This window comes from Pteronotus mesoamericanus, unplaced genomic scaffold (genome assembly GCF_021234165.1).
Source record: "Pteronotus mesoamericanus isolate MK-2021 breed Mesoamerican mustached bat unplaced genomic scaffold, CSHL_Meso_final scaffold_232, whole genome shotgun sequence".
Lineage (NCBI taxonomy): Eukaryota > Metazoa > Chordata > Mammalia > Chiroptera > Mormoopidae > Pteronotus > Pteronotus mesoamericanus.
In genome coordinates this window covers 5,029,453-5,056,375 of record NW_026555311.1, presented here as the reverse complement: position 1 = coordinate 5,056,375, position 26,923 = coordinate 5,029,453, and the positions used below count along the sequence as shown (strand labels likewise).

The following is a 26,923-nucleotide window of genomic DNA, read 5'->3' as shown; positions in this document are numbered from 1 at the left end:
TAAAAAGTTTCATTGTCAAATTTACTAATATCTTGAATTATTCTAAATTCATGAATAAAATTTAAAATCCTAATGTAGCCTATTGGGCCCTAGATGAATTAGCCCTTATACACCTCACCAACCTAAATGTGTGCCTTTCTGTGGCCTGTTTCAGTTACTGTGACATTACCTATAGCATGAAGATGCTGTGTTCTTGGCCCATAGTGCTCTCCTTAACCCCTCCGAATCTTGAAAATCCTTCAGATTTCAGCTTTATATGCTCTTACTCAGAAAGCCTTTTCTAGTCTTCTGTCCATGTGAGGTGAGAGCTACTTCAGTGCTCTTTGAAGTACAATAGGTATTGTTTCATGGATAGTGCTTATCATACCTGTTCTTCAACACAAGAAAGCAAAGCCCTTGTCTGTATTCTTCACCACTGTACTTTTTTGGCCCTCATTAGGGCCTGGCATGTATTAGACACTTTTGAATGAAATTATTAATTTTATGAACAGGCTGCTGAATATTTGTTAGTGTGATAGGCTCATTCTGATTCAGCATTCTTATTCCTTATCATCTTTATTTAAATAGGCATAATATTTTATAATTCTCAAAGGGTTTTTCAAAACATTTCTTTTTTCTTCAAGTTTTTTCAACAATCGTGTGAAGTAGACTGGGCAGAAATTGTCACCCATATTTTAGAGGAGGGTGGAGCCCAGGCATTCCTTCCAGAACTAGTTTGTGGCTGAAAAAACTTTGGCTATAGCCCATCAACTAGAGTCCAACCACTGCATATCCCTTGCTTTTTATTATGCGAAGCAGCCTTAGTGTTTGCAATTTACCAAATAAATCCTGAATCATATTTTAATTTAAGATAATTGTGCAAGTGATTTAAAATGTCTTGAATAACTGGATACTGTCCACCACACACTCTGAACAGCCTTGCGACTTGGAAGCTAGTCCTCCAGATAAATGCCAAATCAAATGGGTAATTGATTTAGTCTGAAGTTATCCATCTTTAAGAGTCACGAGTGACACATTACTGAGGAAGCCTGAAAGGCATGTTTTCCCACAAGAGAAGTCGTACTCAAATAGCTAAGCAAATCAAACATTATTACCCAATGTCTGTATTCACATGGCATCAAATCCTACTTTGATCTTTTAACTTTCTTTAAATTTATGGGCAAGTGTGACCTCTTCTATACTCAGATGAGCAAACTTACCAGTGAGTAGACAGATGACAGTTTATATCCTCCTGTGGTATGTCAAATCCCCCCAACTCCAAAAGGGAGGAGGCATTTGGAGAATGATTATATACACAAGTAGTTAAAGGAGAAAAAACTTGCTCATATTTATGGCTCAACATGCAACTCTGTCCCCTGGGGCATTTGCATTTCAATGGAGTATGAAATGAATTGATCCATTTACAGCATTTACTTTATATGGTTCATGACTTTGTAAAAGTGCCTTGAGGTTTGCAAGTCACTGCATAAATCTTGATAATAAACATACATTGTGACATACATATTCTACTATATATAAAACATAATTTTAGTAAATTGACAATAAATCTTTCTGATTGAATCTCTTTGCCATGTTAGTACACAAAGCTACTTGCTATACATTACTCCATGTGTCTTTGAGGGATAAGGACATATTGACCCCTTTTGTATCTCATAATGGTTGGGGATTCTCAAATAAGCAATAAAACTTTTGAAATTTGAATCCATTTACTCCTAGCAATTTTATAAATCAAATTTTAAATGCTTTTAAACATGGTAAATTAAGTTCACACGGGGCTGTTTGAACACCAAACAGTTAAGACTAAAGATTTGTTGAGAGCACATAAATGGAAACATACGGCTTCCAGATCCTTCCATATGGACACAGCTTCCAGGTCAGCAGTGTTTCTATTTGAAGGTTAACTTGTCTCAGAACTTGGAAAAGGACGTGCTGGAATGTCCTGTAGAACCCAAAGCATTACAGCCCCTTTTTTTCCCTCTGAGGTCTGGAAATAATCTGACGGGGTTCTTGCTGTTCGCAGATGAAGATGACTGCGGCCCTGTGGGGTGCGGTGCGCGCTCTCAATGCGTTTCGGACGGAGAGGTTGCCATGTGTCAGTGTCTGAGAGGATTTGCTGGGGATGGAAAAGTGTGTTCTGGTAAGAGCAGAGGCCGATGCTCGTAGTTGTGGAAAACGGTGAACCAGAAACATTTAGATCATATGGGTTCAAAATCTCCAAAAGGACTTAAGTAATCAGCAGGATTGAATAAATTGCTTGGTACCGGCTAAAAAGATAATGGATAGCATGCATAGAAAATATGAAACATATAATATGTTGTTACGTTACATTGAGTTTATGTTACAGTTTCAAGATACATGCAGCTGACATTAAAAAGAAGAATTTATAATTACTTTCAGAAGCATAAATTTGAGTTCAGGTCAAATTTATTAATTCAATACCTCCAATAACAACACAACCTTCCCCGCCCCCCAAAAGCTAGGTTAGAAGTTTTAGTTCAATAAATAGATTGAGATGGATACGCTTCTATTTTATATTGATAGCCTCAAAGTAAGTTAGTGATTACTGTAAAAATCTCAGTACTTATGGTCTGAAACTATGCACAAAGTGATTTATTTATACATACTTAGTTAATCAAATTTGAGATATCTGTAAAAATATCTCACATATTTTTATGTGATTAAGACATGAACTTCATGGATTTGCATTGCATTTGCAAACAGTCTCTGTAAACAATTGAATGATTGTGTATAAGATTATACTTACTTTTTCCTAGTATGCTCATTTACACCAGGATTGCCTATATATTTCATTAGTTCCTCATTTTCCCACAGATATAGATGAATGTGAGGTGGGTATCACAGCTTGCCCGCACCCCTCCTCCAAGTGCATCAATACTGAAGGTGGCTACGTGTGCCGGTGCTCAGAAGGCTACCAAGGAAACGGGACTCATTGTTTTGGTAAGAGTATGGGTGCCGAGGTGGGTGGGTGGAGGCAGGAACCTCCACGAATCCTCTTGAGTGTGGTGAGCCAAGAAAAAACAGGATATAACTGGGGTGACATGCATGTTAAGACTAAAAGAGGAGCTGTGTGACCTGCTCATACTGACATATTTCAGTTGCTGGTACATAGTCAGGTTTGCTCTTGTGTTGTTCTTACACTGGTCAGCAACAACACCCTCTAGAGCTAATTTACCCCCCTGCCTTTCTAGTTCTTTTCTCTGGGGTTGAGTAGCACCAGTGCCTCCTCAACTCTGAGCTATCATGAGGGGAATTGAACATTTTCTTTGTCACCAAACTTGGCAATTGAACGGTGGTGACTGCAGAGCTGATACAGGCTTTACTCTGTGTGTGTGTGTGTGTGTGTGTGTGTGTGTGTGTGTGTGTGTGTGTGTGTGTATGCGTGCGCGCAGGCGCTAAGGAAAGGAGGTGTGGCTCTGTGAAAGGACTCTGCCAGCAGTTCTTGATAAGTTCAATAGATGAAAGACACAAACTCCTGACATTTGGATACAACTGGAGAATGATTAAGACCTCTTTCATAACCACCATCCTCTGCCAAGGCCTGGGTGTGGCTCGTGGGACAGGAGTTCACTTACTGAATGTCTTGTCCCAGTCCAGGTGTCAATAGCGTAGCATCGCCTTGCAAGTGAAGACCTGCCCAGAGCCATCGTAGCCCAGTGAAGCGGTTATCTGAAGTTTTACAGGGCTTTAAATCGTCTCTTTGAGTGTTTTCTTTTCTTTCTGAAAACAAAAATCTTTCACAGTGAAGGGCAGATACCCTGATAAGAAGCTATGCTACTGCTTTCTCCTACATGTTGAGGTTAAAGATGAAATTTCAGTCAATTTTCTGGATCTGGTTGGTTGAAGTCAGACCTTTATGAGATTAGTTTTGTGGCGTCCATAGACATCTGTAAATGCTATTTTAAGCACATATTTGGCTGTTAGTCAGGAAAACGTCACTGCTCTAATTAAGCAGGCTTATAGATAATTTAGACAAATAGGCTTTATATTTAATTTACTTAGAAGAGAAAGGAAGGCATACTTTCTTGGGCTCTGGATTTTCACTCTATTACTAACCACCTCCTTTTAGTATCACACATGCCATGGGGTGTCATGGCCCAACCTGCCCCATAGCAGCAGGGAGCTTGTTCCTGTGCTCTCCCCCTCCCTCTCCTTTTCCCGTTCTCTCCTTCCTTTCCTCTCCATATATGTGTATAGATGATAAATAGAGAGATTTAGATACAATGCTATATAAAAGTGTTGTTGTTATTTTATTGTAAAAAGTAGTTGTGTTTCAGCCTAGAGTATATCTTTGTTTTTGCTTCTTGCAAAAGTTCTTTCTCACTCTCAAGGTGATTGTTCACAGAGATAATAACAGGAAGTCAGTTTTTTTTTTAAAAAAAGCCTCAGTTTGAGCCATTCAGGAAAGCAATGCAATGGGATAGAGATTTGATTGGCTGCTATTATTGCAAAGGCACAATATTAGGAACTGTGAGGAATATCAAGATGATGAAGTCAGTCCTTACCTGCAAGAAGAATGCGATCTAAAAGAAATACATATAGCTGTGCTCAATGCTGAAGAAAGCTGCATCACAAGAGAAGTAAATACTACAGTGGAAGTTCAGAACTGGAAGAAATATCTGTTTGAGGTTTTGGGAAAGACTTCATGGAGAAAGTATTATTTTGGATGGACCTGGTGTATGAGTAAATTTTATAAGACAGGAATGTGAAAGGATAGAATATAGCTTAACTGAACACTAAGTGTAGGTCGTAGATGAGGGAAAGCAGAAGCTGAGGCTGTTAAGGTGATGTCCTTGTTCTGCACAGACTGGGCGGCCTAAACAAGACATTTATTTTCTCACAGTTCTGGAGGCTAGGTGTTGCAGATCGAGGTGCTGAGTTTTCAGTTCTGGGTGAGGACTGTCTTTGGCTTACAAATTGCTGCCTTCTTGTTATGCACAAAGTGATTTATTTATACATACTTAGTTAATCAAATTTGAGATATCTGTAAAAATATCTCACATATTTTTATGTGATTAAGACATGAACTTCATGGATTTGCATTGCATTTGCAAACAGTCTCTGTAAACAATTGAATGATTGTGTATAAGATTATACTTACTTTTTCCTAGTATGCTCATTTACACCAGGATTGCCTATATATTTCATTAGTTCCTCATTTTCCCACAGATATAGATGAATGTGAGGTGGGTATCACAGCTTGCCCGCAAGATTGCCTCTTCTTTGTGGCTCATGAAGAGAAGTAGGGGGAGAGAATGGGGGAGGGGAGGGGAGGGTTGGGAGGGGAAGGGAGGGGTGGAGAAAGGCAGGGTGAGAATCTGACGTTTCTTCTTATAATGACACCAGTCCTATTGGATCAGGATCCCATTCTTATGACCTCATTTAATCTGAATTACTTCCTTACGGGCCCTTTTTCCAAATATAGTCACATTGGGGGGTCAGGGATTCAACATATGAATTTGGTGGGATATAATTCAGTCTCTATAACAAGTGGGTTGGGCTACACTTGTGGAAAACTAGAATCTGAGGGTTAGTCATTGGGGTTTTACTTCTCTAGACCAGCATTGTCAATAAGAAGGTAATGTCAGTCTTCACATATGTAATTTAAAATTTTCTAGTAGCCACATTAGAAAAAGTAAAAAGAAACAGGTGAAATTAACCTTAAATATATTTTATTTATTCCAATATATCCAAAAAAATGTACATTGTAAAGTATAACCAATAAAAATTATTAACGTAAGTTTACATGCGTTCTTATTTTGGTACTAAGTCTTCACAGTCTGGCATGTGTACTACACTTACAGCACAGCACGGACTAGCTGTGGTTCAGGTGCTCGGTGCTCACACGTGGCCATGGCCGCCGTACTGGGCAGCACAGCTCTAGGCAGCAGAGAGCCTTGGCGGCATTTGACTCAAGTGGCACCGTTGATGAGAGGTGTCGTTCAGGAAGATTAATCTGGCACTGGTGTTCAGGAGTGGAGCGGAGGAGAGTGGGATGCAGGGAATGAAGAAAGGCTCTTCTTACAGTAACGTGAGGTCGAAGAGAGGAGGGACCTAAATGTTAGGGTGGTGGCAACTGAGAAAGAAAAAGGTGGCTAGTTTGGAAAGAAAGTGATGACTTAGTTTATATTTATGTTAGGTTTATATTTATGTTAAAAAGACAACAATGTTTTATTTGTTATGATCTGAACTTCTAAATATTTGCCTAGAGATTGCTTACCAATCTCCAGCTTTCCCAGCGAGCTACTAGTGTTGGGAGACCTTTGAAGCAGTAGGAAAACCCCCGGGCTTATGTCAGGACTTCGCATGAATGGGAGTGCAGCCGAACGACACAGTTCCTCTCTCTCACCAACATTCATGACAAAGTTTTTGAATCTAGAAATGTGTAGAGTTCTGAAAACAAACAGCATAACAGGAGTCAAAGATACTCCCCTCCTAGATTGTTGGGCTTTCCAAATATATAACCCTCTTTTTCCTCTACTACCCAATTTTCTCTTCCCGACTCCCTTTTTTCTGGCAGACATTGATGAATGCCAACTGGGCACGCACACCTGTGGGAAAAATGCCACCTGTACAAATACAGAGGGAAACTACACCTGCATGTGTGCCAGCAGCCTGTCTGAACCTGGATGGAATTGCCCTGGTAGGTTGGTGGGGGATCTAGATCCAAAGGGAGGAAGTAGATTCTGGAAAATTCTGTACCCAAGTGTATTTGCATTTGAGATTTCAGAAATCATTTGGTTTAATCGGGCTGGTGGGTTTGCTTTCCTGATTAGGTTGATGCTGGGTTTGAGAATGTGAAAAGGTCTGGGGGTTTTTTGTTTTTGTTTTTTTTAATTTAATAGCATCTGAAATAAGTCCATTTTCATTATTCACAATTCAATAAAGGTGGCAACACAGGTGGTTCTCTTTTGCTATGTGGCTAATGTCCTGATCTGTCCTGTCAGTTTCTTGTGCTGTTGGAAAACCACAGGGCTAGACAGGTTGGGGAGGATGTCTGAACTTTTAGCATTTTAAATCACTTTCGAGAATTTTAAAATGTTACTTTAAAAAGTCACTATTTTTTATTATCTGAATGAGAAAAATTAGGACTTTTTCTTTCTTTTAAAAATGTTTATAATGGTCTTCTCCTGCTCACCACCCCGCCCCCAGAACCCTCTCCCTGTAACCGCAGCCCAGCAGGGGGCTGGCTTCCCAGACCCCCAACGCCAGGATCAGGCTCTTTCCCCTGCCGGCTGTGTATCCCCCTCAGCTCTGCAGGCAGAAAGCATCCTAATCAAGGAATGTTCTGTGCGTGCTTGGGTCTTTTCTGTTTCTCAAGTAATTTGCTCTTCTTAAAGGTATTGGAAGACTGCTAATATTTACAGTCAGCTACACATCCTCTTGTTTTTCTTTTACAGTGTAGTGAACCATTCAGTGAAAGGGACTTTACCACGTTAGCATTTCCTATGTATGGTAACACTTCGTTTCTCTCAACATGGCTACTCTTGTCTTTGAGGTTTCCCCTGCAACTTAAATAGTTTTTAGAAGAAATCCTTGTGTGGGAGAAATTTTTGAGGCTCCCAGAACAGTGGGGTAATGGATTGTGTACTAGTGGGCGGTTTAAAAGTCATAAAGAGACACTGTGGTTCAGTGAGATCTTAAAGCTAGTTGTCATTTCATACGGTGTGTGTTTGTGGATGACAGATGTGCTTTTATAATGAGATCAGTGACTCTGCATTCATTCGGTGTCTTAGGATTGACCATTCTCGTATTTGCCTCCAATATGCCTTATGTCAAAAAATACTGAACCTAAAGAAAGAATGGCTCTCTTCGTGAAGAATAACATAAAGTCTGGTTAGGAAAGTGAAACTATGATTGCTTTGATAGTTTTATTATCACTAAAAGACACTAGATCACAAATCGGTCACAGCAACCTGTTCCTGATATTGGTAGAGGTTTCCCCCCTGCTATGCAAAAGTTGAAATGAAGTAAAGTGAAAGAGCAGTTACCACCATTAATTTATATAGAAAAATTTTTGAGCATTCCTAAACCTCCAAAATAACCTATCAATTCATACACTTAATTATGTCCAGTTTTACACTAAGGGTTAACACCCTCATGAGATCTTAAGATATCTTAGAACACGCCTTGCTTACAGGTGCACACAATAAATGGAGATGAAGCACTGATGCTCACAGAGTTCAAAGCTATAGCAGCTGGATGCTAAGATGCTCAGTGTGGTTTCTGGGGAAGGAGCTGCTGGGGCAGCTGCTGAGATGCCGCTGTGTTTCTAAGGGCTCGTGCAAAACAAAGCCTGACGCTATTTTCACTCTTGCCTTTTTTCTATAAAAGCAAAAATCCTCTTTGGATTTCTTTTGGTTAGCAAAATCGTGCAATCATGTAGGTCTTTTGTAATGTGAAGTGGATGGAGTAAAGCGAACTTCCCAAACGTGGGGCGGGGGTTGGGGTGGGGGAGTATCTGTACCTGGAAGACAGTGATAGCTTCCTAAAATAAAAGTACCATGTTTGATTTTTCTAGACTCGACTCCACCCTCTCATCTCAGGGAGGATGGCCACTATTCTGTGAGAAATAGCTACCCAGAATGCCCCGCGTCGCACGCCGGGTACTGCCTCCACGGTGGTGTGTGTATGTACATTGAATCCGTGAACAGCTACGCATGCAAGTAAGTCCAGCTGTCTTTCTGAGGCACAGACATTGCAGCCCATAACTTTCAGCAAATTTGTACAATGTATTTTATGGAAAATTTTCTATAACTAGGTTTTTCCTTAGGGAGAAATATGCACATATAAATTGTGTGTGTGTACGGCACTCTCCCTGCATATCACATCTCACCCCCACCTCTCCCCACGGCTCTACCCCGCAGCTGCCGGTGCTAAATATAAATACAAGGAATTGGTGATTTTACCTTTTACTTAAATAACTTGATGTTACTAATGATGTAGTCTGGTAATTAAACTTCTCATTCGGGTTAAAAACTTAGGTTTGTGAGGGAATTCCTTAAAGCTTTGATTTATTTTCTGCCAAATATGTGGAGAGCATCCATGATATGTGTCTGAATTTACAAATGTGTTGCAGATATTCACACTGGACTTTTCGCCTTCGATTCTCAAAACTCAAATATATACATATTTTTAAAGAATTTCCTAATAGTTGATGTTTACACTTTCTTGTTTAGTGACAAGAACTGCTGGATGCAACCTCTGCTGCTTTGTGCTCCTTTTTTGCCCCCACAATGATTTCACAGTGGGCAGTGCCAAGCTGAAGCCCGGAACCCCGGGGGCCCTGCGGCCAGACTCACCCGGAAAACCTTCCCTTTGGAGCCTTTCATAGACGGGCACTCACAGTGTCTTGTTCTGCATCAATTTTACCTTTTTCTACTTTCACATTTTGAAGGCAATATGAGGGAATTCATAGATACGAAAAAATAAAGAGGCCTCCTAATGCTAGACACCTGACTCACTGATAATTTTCTCTGTGCCCAAGGAAGGAATGATAAAATATTCTGTTTCTCATATATATATATATATGCTTTTATTATTTATCAGCAGAAATGTAGCCTAAGTTATAAGAATTAAGTTATATTCTGTGACAAAGTGTATGGTCTTGTATTATGAATCATGTCAGCCTGACAAAAATGGTGAAAAATGCTCATGGATATTAGCAAAAATGACTCAGTTCTAATAAAAATCTGCTTTCATACTCATATTTGGATGCTGTAATTTTCTCACCTAAGATAAATCTAGTATTCTTGATTTTGATAATAAGAATCAAGTTGTTTTTACTATCCATGATTTCTTATTATCCCAAATAATGAAATTATGAAAACACATGTCCCAGTTTATTAGGTCACCTTTTGTTTTTATAAAAAGACTTTATGATAATATGAGGGGCATTGCAGGGATAGGTGTTGCAATTAGCATGATATTTTCATTTGGACCTGGTAGTGTCAATTAATTAAATGGTTTATAAACTCTAGCACATTACTCTTTCTGTCATTAAATCCTAATGAAAATATCATATTCCTCCGATAATGTTTTAAATATGAGTTGTTAAAAAGTGACTAACTGGAGATAACATTCAAATTTAAAGACCTTTAATCAAAAGCAATATTGAAAATATAACGAGTTCCCATTAATTTGGATCATGACTTTGTTTTTGAAGTCTGTGTTTAATATAACTGTGGTTTAATTAAACATTCAACCCTTCTCTCTTCCTGCCTGAGGACCTCAACTTGTATTTTTTTAATTCCATAATAATGCACCTATGGGGAGCTTCCCGTCCAATTTTCGTTAGAAACACTTCATAGGGAGCATTCCACACAGAGTGCTCCTAATGCTCTGAGCAGGCTTACAAACGGAACTCTTTTTTCTTTGCTTGGAAGACAGAGTCCCCTGGCTGCCCAGGAATGCAGGGATGCGAAAACTGGAGTCTCTATGCTGAGGGGCTACCACAGAGGTTCTTTGAACTGGAGATTCTTAGAAGACTCCAAGCCCCTGAGCTCCAAGAGGTCCTCACTTATTCTGGTTTGGCTTTGAACCAAGCCACACCCTTCCGGGCAGGCCTTCTGCAGACCAAGATGCCCTAGCACTGGCACTATGAAATGTTTCATAAAAATGTGTCCTGTGGTCAAATCATTTTGAAAAACACTGCATACTCTAGCCTTCAATTCTTGATTCATAATATACCATAATGTGTGAAAAAGTCTTGTTGACCTTTATTTAGTTTAGAATTCCTTGAAATTATTTGCCCATAGCAAATGAAACTTATTTGATCAGGGAATCTCTTGTTTGGTTTAACAGAAGAACTCAATAACCCAAAGAACTGGTGGTGTGCAGCCCATGCTTGGGAACTCGTGAGATGCTGCCTGAGTGCTCTGGGCCTTATTAGGCTCACAGAAGCTCTGACAGCGCAGCCTGCTGTGACCGCCATTCCTGGAGACCCTAAAACCTCCGAGAACATTCTAAGTGTGGCCCATTTTACCAACCGTGTAAAAGTGTATGCCAGGCATTGATTGTAAATGTCTATAACCAAGGATAGCTTGAATGAAAACATCATCTAGGAAAGCCGGGAATCACTCGATAGTCCTTTATGCTTCCTACAACCCAAATCCTGCCATCTCTTCCCTGGTCCGTTTTAGAATAGCTTTCAGAAGTATGCGTTGCTTAAAATCCTTTTTGGAAGCAGACCAGCGTAGTAGGAAAAACAGAGGCGTTGAAATCAGAGGACCATTTGAATGGAACCTGCTATTCACTAGCTGAGCAACCTAGCACAAGTTACGTAATCCCATTTGAGCCTCACTGTCCTCACCTATAAAATGGGAGTAAGCCATCAAAAATAGAATGAGTAAAACTGCCCAGCACAGAGTCAAACACACAAGGTGCCTAATAAATGCTAGGTCCTTTCCCCACTGTCTCTGAAAGTGACTCACCACAGCTCCTATGACCAACTCAAGGCAGAACTAGGGCAGAATCTAGATCTTCTCGCACTTCAACTCATGGTTTTTCCCCGCTGCCCCTTCCCACCGTGGGATCTGGTATCAGTTCTCTGTGTATTCATTCCTTCATATCCTTTTGGAAGAATGTGACAGCATGAATAGATGGATAGTTGGTCCAGGGTCAAAGGGAAGAAATTCCTAACAATTGAGCATCACAAAATATTTAATAGGATATTTTTTAAATTTGTGCTCTTACGGAGAATAATAAACTACACTACCCAAGATCCCAATAGTTTCTGGGATCATACATTCCCAGTAGATGGCAGCATTGTTTCATTTACTCATCTGAAGGTTCACAGTGCTTGTTGGTGGCTGTTTATAACTCTGGTAACAATTTTACTAATGAAAATAGCAGGATGTTTGCCAGTGATTGCCTCTTTTCTTCCTCCATTTAGCTGCTCCCCCTTGAAGAAAGCAGGCAAATGCTTGTGTGTTGACACTGAGAGTTTTCCCTTGAGCTTGTGGTGATTGAAAAAGAAAGTTTCTTCCATAGAGTAGGTTCTGCTTTCTTGTTCACATTATTTTATAGCCTGGTCTCAAGTGAAGGACTCTGCTTTCAAATTCTTCCTTCCTTAGAATTTAGATTTCATTGCATTCTGGCTAAACATTTGTTCGAAACCTCTCTTGGCTCTTAGGGCAAAGTTGCTTTGCGTTGGTCTTAAAGTTAGCTCCTCAGGATTTTAGCCTAAGAGTACGATCTTTAGTCAGTGTTCTGCAACGCCTCATTGAGGTGGTGTGCAGACAAAAGGCGAAGTCCATGCAGCATCAACTTGTAAAGCAGAGTGCTTTCAGCTGACTCCGGATGGATTTTCCACAGGCTTCCAAAAAGCTGGGTCTGGAAATGCAGAGACTGAGAGACAGCTGGGTATTGAGTCTGAAAAATAGAAGCATTTTCGTCTAGGGCTTACAGCTGATCTCTGTTTGTGTGCTGTCACAGCTGTGTTGTTGGCTACGTGGGGGAGCGATGTCAGCACCGAGACTTGAAATGGTGGGAGCTGCGCCATGCTGACCACGGGCGGCGGCAGCGGAACATCGCCGTGGTGGCTGTCTGCGTGGTGGCGCTGGTCCTGCTGCTGCTCCTGGTGCTGTGGGGTGCCCACCACTACAGGTGACACTTTCTTTCCATGGGCACTTTCAGCCTCTAACGAGTCCCCTTCCCCAGGGGAACACCTGCCTTCTTGAGAGGTACTTCTGCATCTTTAATATAATTTGAAAAGTGGAATAATGGTAACCGACAACAACAAATGGTGCAGGATCTCCCAGCCCTAAAGCAGCAGTGGTTTTACTTTTCCTTGTCCATTCCAGTCCTTGTTCCCACACCTGTGTAGTTCATGGGGCGGTTTTTAATGATGCAGTTTTGTATTCCACTTTTTCCTTATGCCTGCTTTCCTCCCCTCCACCTCACCCCCGCTGCCTGCATTACTGTAATTTGTTCATAACTTCTTCCATGGAGTTGATTTCCCACAAAGTATTAACTTCTGTTTTAAAAAAAAACAGTATTTCCCTGGCTGGTGTTGCTCAGTAAGTTGAACACCAGCCTGCAAACCAAGAGGTCACTGGTTCGATTCCCAGCCAGGGTACATGCCTGTGTTGCAGGCCAGGTTCCCACTTGGGGGCATGCAGGCAACTGACCGATGTTTTTCTCCCTCTTTTTCTCCCTTCCTTCCTTCTGTCTAAAAAAATAAATGAATAATTTTAAAAAATCAGTATCTTCCCCAACTTGGAAGTTTCTGGTCCTTGGATTGTGTGTTTTTAATAATTTCAAAGTTAAAAACTGTAAAATAATATTTGTACATTTAATTTTTAAAAATTGCCACTAGCCCTGGCTGAGTGGCTCAGTTGGTTGAACCATAGTCCCATATACCAAAAGATTGTGGGTTTGATTCCTGGTCAGGGCATGAACTGGAGGCAACTGATTGATGTTTCTCTCTCACATTGATGTTTCTCTCTCTCTCTCTCTCCCCCCTTCCCTTCCTCTCCCTAAATAAATAATTAAAAATATCTTGTTGTGAGGTTTTAAAAAATTGACACTCCATTAGGGTGAATAAATAAACACCACAGTGCTGATTTTCCATTTTCTTAAAAAAATAGGACAGCACCCTCCACGACCTTCAATATTGAGAAACATTTTATGTCCTACTATAGTTTGTGCTGTACAAAATCAGTGAGTTGTAACACTTTGGGGCAGAAGGGAATTCTATTGAATTATCTAATTCGATCTCATCATTTATAGCCAAAAAACCTCAGACGCACTTAACTTAATAGGCCCTAGTTTTCTGGGGATGTATGGAATCCCCCCACCACCTGCTGATAAAAATCCAACCACACTTACTGGTACCACACAACCACTCAGAGGTCAACTGTGTTGTATTATGGAGAATTCAAAATATCATTCAAGATGTGCTTGTCTGAGATCCTGCTATAGCCTAGCATAGTGGTTAAGAGCACAGGCTCTAGAACAGACTGCACAGGTTCAGTTCCTAGTTCATGTTTAAATAACATCAGGCATATTATCTAACCTTTGTCTTATTAATTTCCTTTGCTATCATGTGGGAACAAGGATAGTGCTTAAGAGTTATTGTGAGATTGAGTTACTGTAAGTAAAAAATTTAGCATAGTCCTGGCATTTAGGACCTGTCTGTTACTGTACTTTTCTATGAACTGCAATCTTCCCCCAACGAATCCCATGTTCCAGACTGTTTTCTATCTTGAGACACAAGATTCTCAGGCACAACTTGAAATTTTAATTCAGTGATCCATCAGTAAGCATTTTGTACTTTGTAGCCTTGTATTCAACCACTATCTTGGATGTCTGTGGAAAGAATATTGAATAATCAGTGCTTCATCCCATTGGACAGAATGCCAAAAGGGAAGTAGATGCTTGGTAAATAATACTATAGAAAAAGTTGGGAGCAAGAACCTTAAGTTTATGTGTGCCATAACTATTAAATATTTTTCTTATTCCATGTACTGTGGCATAGTAAGTACTTTTTATGTTCTGTTGATGTTCTTCCAAGCTCTGGATTGAAAGCCAATAGCAGACCGCTGGATTTTCTTACTTGGAATTCAAAGACCAGCTCAGCTGAAAGATGACTATAGACTCCACACATAGAAGAATATCGTTAGCCTCTGATCCCTGTATATCTAAAATCAAAAGGGATAAAGACCGCTTCTTCCAAAAGAACACTCATCAGCCCTGGCTGGTGTGGTTCACTTGGTTGGAGTGTCATCCCATAGTCCCAAGGGTCGAGGGTTCAATTCCAATCATAGCACGTAGCTAGGTTGCAGATTCAGTCCTCAGTCGGGGCATGTAGGAGAAGGCAATCAATCTGTGTTTTGTTTCTCTCTTTCCCCCTCCCCCTTCTCTGAAGAATGTGCCCTAGGTGAGGATTTAAAAAAAGGAAAAGAAAACTCATCTTTTCTTTCTTGTTTCTTTTTCTTTTCTTTGAATTCTTTTTTGTTTCTTTTTGCTGAAATGCATCGAGAGTTGTGAAGTTTTTTTTGGTTGAGTTCTGGCCGTGAAGTTTTTACCAAATTTGTTTTTTTGATGATCTGTAAGATCAAATATGCGTGTAGCCAGGGAGGCATGTAGTGACTTTCTTTAGAGTTAGAGTCAGTTGTTTCTTACTCTGCATCAGTCCTTGCCTGTCTTATCTAGATTGTTTGACACGATTTGTCTTATATATCCCTCAAAAGATTGTGAAACTAAATAATTTTTAAAGTATTGTAATATTATTACTTCATAAATCTAGATTTCTTGAAACAATAGGAAATATTCTGTCACAAACTGCAACAATGAAACTAAAACAGATTGCAGTAGCCACTTGCTTCAGTTTCCTGGAATTAGTCACGTCGTTTCCTGGAAACATCCCTTACATCGAATTCATAGCTCCTGGGATGGGGTTTCCATAGCAGCTCCCACCTTCCTGTTGCCCTTGCTCAGGTGTCCAGACAGGCCTACAGGACACAGGGATGCCCTCCCACAGGGAGTTAGGCTGCTGCGGACCCAAGGCAGCAGAGCTGTTTGGGAACCTGGAGGCTGGCTGGCGGTCTTCACCACCACATTTCCTTCCTTGCCTTACACACCTGTCCCTCTCCCTCTAGAGGCCACTGCTTTGAGGACAGGGATAGCATCTTAACACTAGATCTCCCTCCCTTTCACCCCTCCCCCCTAGTGTATGACACCATGCATTGTATAAACTTAGTGCTGAACGTTTATCAACCAAATAAATATTTATAAAACTGAATTCAGGTTGGGAAATCAAGCCTATTTCTTGGCTTGGGAACTATGAGGCAATAGGCTCTTGGGCCTTCCACTCATCGTGTTCTGCCTGTAAGGCCTGTGGGCAGAGGGCAGCCAGCCAGGGAAGCACCATGGGTGTTGTTTCGTTATGACCCAGCTCCCGAGGGGCTCTGGTTAGCTGTGTGCCTTGGGTGAGTCCCTGCTGTCTTCCAGCCCCACTGGCTTCACTTGTAAAATGGAGCTAACGTAGTCAGTGTCACACAACTGCTGTGATACTATTTCCATAGACCGCTCTTATCCCCACCAAATTGTTAAATACCTTACGGTAGAGATTTTCCATTGTTGTGGTTGTTTGGTTGGTATATCTCCAGTACTAGGACAGTACTGGACATATCTATTAGTACTCAATAGATGTGTCCATGAGTGAGTAAGCGCATGGCTCCCCACTTCCCCCCCACTCTGCCATGCCCCATCTCACAGAATGTTGGAAAAAATGAAACATTATCTGGAAAGTTCTACAGAAAATAATGCCTTAAATATCCAAAGTTGTGTTTCTATATAGTTTTCTTAATATGTATTCTCTCCCATGCATTTTTAAGTACCTAAATTTCCGTAGCAAACATAGTTATTTCCCTGACCACCACTGAGCCTGCTCCTCTTTTGTTTTGTTTTGGAGTTGTCTCACATTTTGGTTTTATTGCAGGACTCAGAAGCATCTATCAAAAAATCCAGAAAACCCTTATGAAGAGTCGAGTGGAGAAGTGAGCGTTAGCAGGCCTGCAGACAGAGAGGCTGGGATGTCCTCTTGCCCCCAACCTTGGGTAATGTGACCAAAGTACATAAAGCAGGAAATTGGCTTTGTATTAATCCAGTTCATTTTTTCCCTTGTTCCCCTGAGTTCAGAGAGACTGGAAACTGGTTGTTACAGCTTCCAGCAGGTGTTAATGTTAGCTGACACCACAGTAAGTGGGGCAGTCCTGGGTGGGTGCTGGGGGTTGGGAACTCTGCCCTGAATTAAAATATGCGTTTTATTTGAACCTGGCATCCATATGCATTCAGGTTCAAAATAATCCAACAGGCTGCAACAGTGCCACAATTTAATGGCACAAGAAACTTATGGAGTCTTTTTCTTTTCTATCAGGTAGTTTCTTCCTATAACTTAGATTTTGATGTGTATGCAAAAAGTCTTTCCCAATTTTTAGGTGATCCCTTTCGGATGGCTGTCTTAAAAACCCAATGTCGTTCCCCTAATTGTCTTCATATTTCTTTTGTCACAAACATTTAAAATCCCTGAACTTCAGCAGCAAAATAGTTGCCAGATTTGGCAAATCAAAAATACAGGGCACCTAGTTCATACTAATACCAGAAGTTTAGATTTAAGTTCAAATTTAACCTGGTGTCCTGTATTATCTGGCATCCATATGCATTCAGGTTCAAAGCGCTTCAGATCCCCACTTCAGTAACTGATCTTAGGACACTAGAGGGCAGACTTGAGACAGGCTAAACACTTGAAACTTGGAATTTCTGTTTCCTGAAACCTGTCAGAGATAACTTGACTGGCTCACTGTGTGCTATTGGTATTATTTGTAGGATATGCCATGGAAGAGGCTGGAGTATATGGCAGGTCCGTGGGGGATTGAAAACTGTAGGAAAACAGGGAATGGTTATGAAGGAGAGGATATGAAGGGGCAAAGGCACATTTGGGGGTCCTTCCCACATCATTTTGCCCATTTTCCATCCTCTACTTCATGTGCATTCTCAGATACTAGCTTTCCTATAACTATGCTTTTGACTAACAAGTGATCATCTGTCTGGCCTGTTATAGTTATTCAGCATATACTTATTTTATGGTTGGGTTTGAGTCTGGAAATAGAATAAGAAATACAAATTCTAGCCTTACCCTCCCACCAACTGGCTGTCTAATTTCCAGCATGTCACTTAACCCCTGCTTCCTCTTCAAGATACCAAGGGACACTGAGGGATTTGGATTAGATGAGCTCTAAGATTCCTTCTGTCTCTAGAGACTCCATAAATGTGTGATTCTGGGTGGACTTCATTACAGAATGTCCTCAGTTGTTTGAGGCCTTATACTTAGTGGTCTTCTAAATTATCTCTAGATTGAGCTTATCAGTCTATGTTGTATTTCATTCGGGTTTTGGGTAGCAAGTTTAATTCATCTGACTTAAATCATGGGAGAGAAGGAAGTGCACAATCTATGTTTATCTTGTTTTTTAAGAAATCAGAAACACTTGCCATTGCTGTGAGCAGCTTGTTGGCTCAGAGCTGTGGGTGGTGGACTGGGGCCCCCAAGTTCAGTGCCCCTCGCCGTCACAAGTGTTGCCGACGCTAACTGCTGCTGCAGATATCGGTGAGAGCAGGGAGAGAGCGGAGCTCCCTGGCTGGGAGGGGAAGCGGCGGAAACAAACCTGGTTCTGTCAGCTGCCATCACCTCTCAGCCCGGGATTCAAGAACCTATGTTCTCCTCACAGAGAGACATGTGGTTGGAAATTCGCAGTTCAGAAGGCTGAGTTTTAACTTGAGCCGTAAATAATAGGCAAGTGCCCATAAATAGTGGGCCATGTATTGATTTTTGCAAAAGGGGAGGGCGATTAGTGTTGTGGAAAATAAGAAAATGAAAACACATGTTCAGAGGATCCGCCCTTCCACGATCAGCATTTCTACCCCTAATCATCTCCACTCATCATTCCTTTCTACACTTTTCTCAAAGAGAAATATGAATAAGGTTTTTCCATTCCTTTTTCCTCATTGTGTTTCTGAATTACGGGCCCCTTCCTGTGCAGGGCTCATTTCTGAACCAATAGAGCTTCATCAGCCAAAGCTTTGGGCAGTCGCTCCTTTAATATCTAATTTATTTGGTGTGAATGTGAGCCAGTGAACTCCAGTCAGCCCCAATTGCGAGTACCACATCAACTGTAATACAAACAATAATAAAAATAATCATTTTCTTGACCAAAGAGAAACGTTTTCTGAGCCTACCTTTTAGAATTCTGGTTCCCACACTGTTCAACCATGAAAAAGCATTGGATGGATCCCTGTGAATACTAGTGGCACCATTACTACCCATGCATGACCCCAATTACTCAGAACTAGGCAGCAAATTAAAATGAATTTTATTAACTGAACACATACACATTGGAAACATATATGAGATACTATTTTTCTGGGCTACTGGCCATGCTTAGAACACTTAAGGATTCCTGGATTGCTTAAAGTAACCCAAAAGTTGGGATTCTAGAATTCGGATAGATTATTCAGTAAAGGTATTGATAGGTTCTGGTTGCTTTAATAGAGAGTACATTAAATTTCCGAATTGAAACTAAATTTTTCAATAGCCAGAGAAATAAATTTGACAGGGCCTTTCTTTCAGCTTTTAGCTTTCAGCTTCCATAGAATGAACATGAGGAAGCCATAAACTCTGATTCCACGTATGTTGAGATAATTTATGAATTATACAATGTTCTCTCTCTCCCTCACTTTTATCGTCTAGTTTGTGGTTATAAAGGAACACCAGAATCTCAGCAATGGGAATCAACCTGTGGCCCTTCAAGAAGGCCAGGCAGCAGATGTTGGCCAGTTTTTCTCCCGGGAGCCTGGTGAACGGTTATCTTCACCTTCATCCTGAATGTCTTCCTGAATGTTAAAGGTCTCATTTAAGCATAGAAACAATAGTTAAATTGGATAAGCTGTGTGAGCAGCTGGGCTGTATTGAAATGCCACTGAGCTTCAGAGAAAGATATTTGGACTGGATTCCTGCCTTATGTGAGGTTACCATGCTCCCTTAAAACTCTGAGCAAGCACACCATGAGTTGACTCCTTATTTGAGTTAGGTTGGGTTTCGAGGTTGTTCTTGGGGTTTGGGTTTATATAGGTAGGAATAATTCCAGGGAGATTATCATTGGCTCCAAGAAAATGTGTTTCATGTTGTAGAAGAAAAGGTTCCTGTAAATTTAAGTTCATCAGGGAGTTCTCCTGGGGATCAGGGAATATTCAGGTCTTATCAGGGGCTAGCCCTCAGCTAGATGCCTGGGCACTTGTGAAATCCAGCCAGGGCACTGGGAGAGAAGGCACAAAGTCAATCTAGGTCCTCCAGCTGTTCTGGAACTCAATCTGCCTCAGGTAGAAATGGAGTCAGATGTGCTTTGACACAATACCTTGGAAAAAAGTTGTGTTATAATAAGCTTCTTGGACTCAGTCTCAGATATCAAAGTTCTGTTTCATAATTTAGAGAACAAGGTTCCATATGCTTTGTATAATAAGCCTTGAGAAATGTTCAGAGAAACTTCAACAAAAACAGTTTCTCTGTTAGTTTCTAAGCTGCACTTATATTTTCTGGTGTTTGCCCTTCACAAATATGCTTATTACTGTAGTCTATGTTGTAGAGAGAACATAGACTTCTTATTTTAAAAACCTACTCTAAATTGACCTCTCACACATGTATTGCCATGGAATCCAATTCAGTAGAACTTCACTTTCTAATTTGAGGAAGACCCTGAATATTAAGGTACTCTTAAGAATTGACTATTAAAATTACAGTAAATATTAGAGTGCTATATATACTGTTTACCAATGTTGTTACCTAGATAACAAAAACATTCAGCATTTTCAAAGGTCACTTGGATTTTGTTATTAGTAGCCTTATTAGAAAGTAATGGAATAACTTGTTACGTACTACTTTTCTTGAAGAGCTAAAAACACATAATTTCTTTGTTAATCAAAGTAATCCACTTTAGAGGCACATAAAATGTAATTGTGCAAGTTAGTCAATAGTACAGTGATTTGACCTGAGTATGGTTAAATTCAGAAAAGAGCTAAGGACTCTGCTGAGTACTCAGGAGTAGATTAGGCTATTTCTCTTTTTGCTCGCTCTACTGCAAACAGTCTGATCCATTCTCTGTGGGCCACTCATATAACTGTCTCCTACTATGAGTGATCACATCCCCAATCATGTCCAGCTGTCTCATAAATGCCTGTGGTGAAAGTGCACATCGCGATTGGAGGTGCAGGGGGAGAGTGGAGAATGGGATAAAAGATCAAGACTGGCTCTCTGCCAATTCCTTCTCTGCTCCTGGAAAACCTATTAAAATGCAGGTTGTGTTAGTGGTGGACCCATAGAACCCTATTCATTGACCGCAGCCACATCAGTTGGTGTGGGTTAAGTGCAAAGCGCCACGAGAGGGGCAGAGCGCCACGCTAGGGGACAGGACTGCGAGCGCGATTAAAGCCTGAGCTCCGTTCTCAAGTCATTGTGGTCCAGATGGGGAGAGAGGAGCTACACAGGGCATGCTCTTAAAGCGCAGTGTCAGGCAGCACAGTCCTTGGAATCGTCTCAGCCAACCAAACAGTTTTAACTTTAAAAAGGCTGAGTACAGAATGGTCTGGGAATGGGTTCATTTTGGGTTGCATATTTCAGGCTTATTCTTCAGCCACTACTATTAAGGTCTTCCTTGTTAAAGATGAGGAATGATGTGAATTCTAAAATGTCTTTCTTTCTTCCTTTCTTTTTTTTTTTAAAAACACATATAGGGTCAGTGCAACAGCATCACTGAGGAAGGAGCCCCAGATGTGTGTAGGCACAGAGCACAGCTGCGACATTCCACCATCGGGTGATAATGGCTCTGCTCTCCAGAGAATGGAGTGTAGCTTTCCTCTCCCTTCCCGTGGGGCGCACCCACTGCACTGGGGGTTGAGAAGCCCCGTCCTCCCTGGTCAGCTAACCCATCATGGCCACAAAGGACCCCAGATCCACCACACCAAGTAGAGCTGATTCCGTGAAAACTGGAAGTTGGAGAAGCACTAACTGTATGTGTGGACAGTAATACTTTGTTTCAAAAAGTAGAGGGAAAAATACAAATTTTGACTCCACAGTTTCTACAACTAATCACCTGCTGAGCATTCTGGAAACAAACATGAATTATATTTTTGCTTCTTCCTTCAAGCAGTCCCATGGCAGATTTTCAAGTTAGAGTAACTGGGACAACCACTAGATAACTCATTACAAACCAAATGGGGATATTTGCGCTTTATAAATTGTGTTGTCTTCAATAATCAATAGGGTTTTTCCCCCTGCAGCCTCAGAAGCATTCTGGGATTAAAGCAGGCAGTCACACTGGTTTAGTCAGTTATAAAGTAATTTCTTGTATCTGGACAGAACATTTAGCTCAATCTAAAGAAATGATTAGAATATTAAAATTACTGTTATGATACATTGCAGGCATTTAATTTATCACTTATCATTTAACTTATCCATGCTGGTAATTTTGAGGAATGTATTATAAATTAATGAAAGATGTACTTATTTAGAAACTTATTTCTTCAGAGTTAGATGAGTTATTTTTTCTATTTTAAAATCTTTAAATGAAAACATTTTTAAAACATTACCCGAGATGCCAGTGTTTCTCAGTTATTACTATCCTTTCCCCCTCAGAAGTTTTTTCTAATGAAAATGGTAAATTTTCCTTTTATGTGTTTGCAAAGAATTTTCACTTATTTTCAAATGTGAGATTGTAAGCAAATCGCCAGATTTATTTTCATTATGAACAACAATCAATTTCTTCTAATTATTTAAATAAAATCACCATAAAATATAAACACTTATTTATTGTATACCTGGTTAAAGTTGAATCAAAGAGATTTGCCAAACTTGTTATTGTTACTCCTTTAAAAAAAAATTCTTTAACTGTATACATTTTACAAAGTGTTCTAAATAAATATCATTCTTGCAGCTCAGGCATTGTTACTACAATTTACACAACCTGACACAGGAAATGGGGATTGTTCAGGCTTTGGATTGTTTAGTTCCTGCATTAACTGGCCCCCTTTGTTCAACTTTTCTATCGTTTTTCTTCAATTCCTTGGATTTTGCTTACACCAGAATTCAGCATAAAAAATGAATTGAAGTACATCTCTTCAAGTGGATACCCCTTAGAAATTTTAGTAAAGATCTGGTGGAGGGTGGGGAGGGTAACTTACATTAGTTAAATATTCAGTATGACCCTTTTCCCCAGTTAACTTAGATTTTTGTCTATTCAGTTTTGCTTTGACAGTTGATATACTGGAGGATCAGAAGACCCATCTAGTATTTCTTTTTTTAAAAATTACATTTTATTGATTATGCTATTATAATTGTCCCAATTTTTTCCCATTTGCCCCCCTCCACTCAGCACCCCTCACTCCTTCAGGCAATCAATCACCCTGCCATTGTTCATGTCCATGGGTCATGCATGTAAATTCTTTGGCTACTACATTTTCTATACTGTACTTTTTAAAAAAATACTTTAAAATGTTTACCAAATAAAAACAGTGACATAATTTCTGGGAATAATAAGGACAATGCTAGAGTAAATAATAAAGAGAGGACCCAATTTAAGGAATGGGAATATCTTTGAGGAGTCACATTTAAGCTGAGATCTGAAGGAAGAATTAGAGTTCACCAGAAATACAGTATTCTAAGTCAAGGGAATATGTTCCCTTCTATATTGGGAAGCTCCTCAAGATTTCTTTTGTTTGCTTTTAAATAAACTTTTCACTTTAGATTGATTTTAGATGTACAGATAATACAGAGATAGATCACAAAGATAATACAGAGATGGTGTTATTATCTAACATTACTATAGTATACTTGTCACAAATAAAGAATCAACATTAGCTATACTGTACTTTATATCTCATGGGTATTCTGTAACCACGTATTTGTACTTCTTAATCCCCTCACCTCTTCATCTATTCCCCAACATCCCCCTCCTGTCTGGCAACCATCAAAATGCTCTTCACATCCATGATTATATCTCTGTTCTTCTCATTTGCTTAGTTTATTTTCTAGATTCAATTGTTGATAGATATGTATTTATTGCCATTTTATTCATAGTTTTGATCTACTTTTTCTTAAATAAGTCCCTTTAACATTTCCTATAGTAATGGTTTGGTGATGATGAACTCCTTTAGCTTTTCCTCGTCTGGAAGCTCTTTATCTGCTCTTTGATTCTAAAAGATAGTTTTGCTGGATAGAGCAATCTTGGGTATAGGTCCCTGTTTTCATAACTTGGAATATTTCTTGCCAATCCCTTCTAGCCTGCAAAATTCTTTTGAGAAATCAGCTGACAGTGTTATGGGAACTCCCAGGTAGGTAACTAACTGCTTTTCTCTTACTGCTTTTAAGATTCTCTCTTTATCTTTAACCTCTGGCACTTTAATTATGATGTGTCTAGAGTGGGATCCTCTTTGCATCCATCTTGTTTGAGACTCTCTGTGCTTCCTGGACTTTTATGTCTATTTCCATCACCAAATTAAGGAGGTTTTCTTTCATTATTTTTTAAAACAGATTTCCAATTTCTTGCTCTTCCTCTTCTCCTTCTGCCACCCCTATGATGATAATGTTGGAACATTTGAAATTGTCCCACAGGCTGCTTACACTATCCTTGTTTTTTAAATTCTTTTTTCTTCTTGTTCTGTGTGGTTGTTTTTTTCTTCCTTATGTTCAAAATCATTGATTTGATTCTTGGCTTTATCCACTCTACTGTTGCTTCCCTGTACATTGTTCTTTATTTCAATTAATGTATCCTCCATTTCTGACTGGATCATTTTTTATGCTTTTGAGGTCCTCCCTAAGTTCCTTGAGCATCCTTATAACTAGTGATTTGAACTCTGCATCTGACAGATTTCTTATCTCCATTTTGTTTTGTTCTTTTTCTGGAGTTTTGATCTGTTCTTTCATTTGGGCCATGTTTTTGTTTCCTCATTTTGGCAGTCTCCCTTTGTTTGTTTCTATGTATTAAATAGAGCTGCTGTGACTCTGTTTTGGTAGCATGGCCTAATGTAGTAGGTGTCCTGTAGGATCCAGTGGCACAGCCTCCCCTGTCACCCAAGCTGGGTACTCAAGGTGCACCCTTCATGTGGCTGAGTACACCCTCCTCTTATAATTGAGCCTCGGTTGCTGTTCGCAGGTCAATGGAAGGGATTTAGGGTTTCCTGGATGGTGCAGGCCAAGGTCAGCCCCCACCTGTGTTATGCCCAGGGCCACCTGTTTTCATGCATGATCTAGAAAACAATCTGAGGTGGCGGCAACTTGTGCTGGGCTTGGAGATTCCCAGGTGAAGCTAAGCTGTGAATCTAGGCTGACTGTGGCTAAACCTGGGGCCACTTAGAAGAGGTTTGGGGGGGATGGGAGCACACTGAGGTCAGCTGTTTATTTGAGATGATTTAGGAAGTTGTGAAGCATGAACCAAGACAAGCCATTCATAACCCCATCTATTATTTCCGAGTGAGCTGACCTCAGAAGAACAATAGTCATAATTTTCCCAATTATATGAAAATTATATTCCTAAATATGAATATTTTTCCTTTCAAAAATGAGCATTTTTGAATCTCTAAAGGTTTAGATTATATTTTTGTAGTTTAGTACCACATTCTTTTACAATTTCAAAGATAACTAAAGAGATGACATGAGACCACAATAGCTGATAACATCTTTGAACCAGAAAATCCCTGTTTCCTTTGAGCTTTTCAGTGAATCTGATACCTCACAAACTGGAATCATGTCAAGTCCTTGATCAGGCTATAACACCAGCTCCCTCTTGGTCAGAATAAAGAAAAACTTCTATATGTTGTTTAGTGAGCAAGTCACCATGAAGAGGTAGTTTCCTCTCCTGTGGCTCCATGTCTCTACCAGAAATACCCTCCTTTAAACATTTATTTTTAGAAAGAGCATTTTCATCTAAGATATTTGATTTGCATTTTTTTCCAGACTGAGTATTCTTAGATCCTAACTCTCAATCTCACTGTGCACAATGCCTGATTGTGATTTGACAAAATGTCACTTACTACATATAAAGTGGTCATTCTGTCCACCTTTCTCACACCTAAAGAAAGCTTAGTAGGCTGCATTGTTCTGAAACCCTATGGTTCTAGTTCCATCTATTAGCCTTGATTTCCAACTGATAAATTGGATGTGATAATTGAAAATATATCAAAAGCACTAAATAATAAATTCTTTTTAAAAAACAAGTCAAACAAAAAAATAGGAGAAAGGGAAAATAACTAGTCAATTTAAGTATGTGTTCCAGGCAATATTGTATTTTTTTGTTTTACTTTTTCTTTCTTCTTTTTTGAAGTCCTTAATCTAGTCACTCTGCACTCTGCAGTTAGGCTTAGATACCACAGAGTGGGGCAGAGTCCCTCCTGGGGGCAGGGTTATTCAGTCCTCTCACACTGCTCCTGCTCAGGGGGGTGGTCTGCCTGAGCCAGATGGCTTCTGCACTATGGGGGATGAGTCAGCACTGGGATCCCGCTGGCTACTCTCTCAGTTCTCTCTCCAAAGCCTCCTTCCCCAGTCTCTCCCTCAGCATCTCTAGCCCGCTCTGCCCCCTGCCTTTGCAGGGTAAGTGGCTGCAAATAAAAATGTATGTGTTGGCCCTTTAAATGGCTCTTTGCGTCTCCAGCCACATGTCTCTGGCAGAGAGTGAACCTGCCATTTTTCACACCTGGCTGTTATCTGTGTCCTTTTTGGGCTCTGGTGCTGTTGGATGGCTAGAGATAACCACTTATGATTTATACCCTGCTCTTTTCAGGGGCATTCAACTGGCTGTTTCAATATCCTTCTGGTGCTGCTGCCTATGGGTGCCTTGCCCACCTTCTTGAATCTCTACCACACTCCTTACCAGTTAGGTTGTGCTAAAGCTGATTCTTCTGTCTGTCCGAAGTTTTAAGGCTCCTCTCTCTCTGTTGTTCAGTTGTTTGTTCCAGGTGATTTCTCCACAATTTAGTTATAATTCCAGGTTGGTCCTGGGAGGAGGTCAGCATGATTTCCTCACTCCACTGCCATCTCGATTCCAAAATTAAATTATTCTTCTCTCTTACTTAGTGTTCTTACCTTTTTCCTGTTGTTAGCACTGGTGCACACCAGGCCCACTGGGAGACGGGAATGCAAAATTCTCCCGTTGACCTCCTGACCACTTGTGCTTGTTGATCCCATTTGAGGAGATGGGAATGCCTGACTTTGCAGATTCCACTGTAAATTTCTACTTAGCCATGCATCTCTCTGCCTTAAGGGTGCTGATCTGTTCCTTTTCTCAGATCCTCCAAATTCCCTGCCTGACCTTACTCTCCCAGCTTCTCCTGAAAGTATGTGAGATCTAATTTCTATAATAAA

The 26,923-nt window shown here is 40.3% G+C and overlaps 1 protein-coding gene across 2 annotated transcripts in view; it reads left to right on the top strand.

Annotated features, from left to right (window-relative positions):
- EGF (epidermal growth factor) overlaps nucleotides 1-23,546 on the top strand; it is a 94,522-nt gene extending 70,976 nt beyond the window's left edge. Inside the window, exons 15-22 of one of the 2 annotated variants that reach the window (XM_054591622.1) lie at nucleotides 2,021-2,137; nucleotides 2,833-2,958; nucleotides 6,539-6,661; nucleotides 8,540-8,684; nucleotides 12,454-12,624; nucleotides 16,463-16,580; nucleotides 19,268-19,423; nucleotides 21,304-23,546. In XM_054591622.1, coding sequence (XP_054447597.1) covers nucleotides 2,021-2,137; nucleotides 2,833-2,958; nucleotides 6,539-6,661; nucleotides 8,540-8,684; nucleotides 12,454-12,624; nucleotides 16,463-16,580; nucleotides 19,268-19,402 — 935 coding nt within the window. In that variant the 3' untranslated portion in view covers nucleotides 19,403-19,423; nucleotides 21,304-23,546. The remainder of the gene's footprint in view (nucleotides 1-2,020; nucleotides 2,138-2,832; nucleotides 2,959-6,538; nucleotides 6,662-8,539; nucleotides 8,685-12,453; nucleotides 12,625-16,462; nucleotides 16,581-19,267; nucleotides 19,424-21,303) is intronic. The other variant, XM_054591621.1, reaches the window with a different exon arrangement.
- Nucleotides 23,547-26,923: the final 3,377 nt, after the last annotated feature.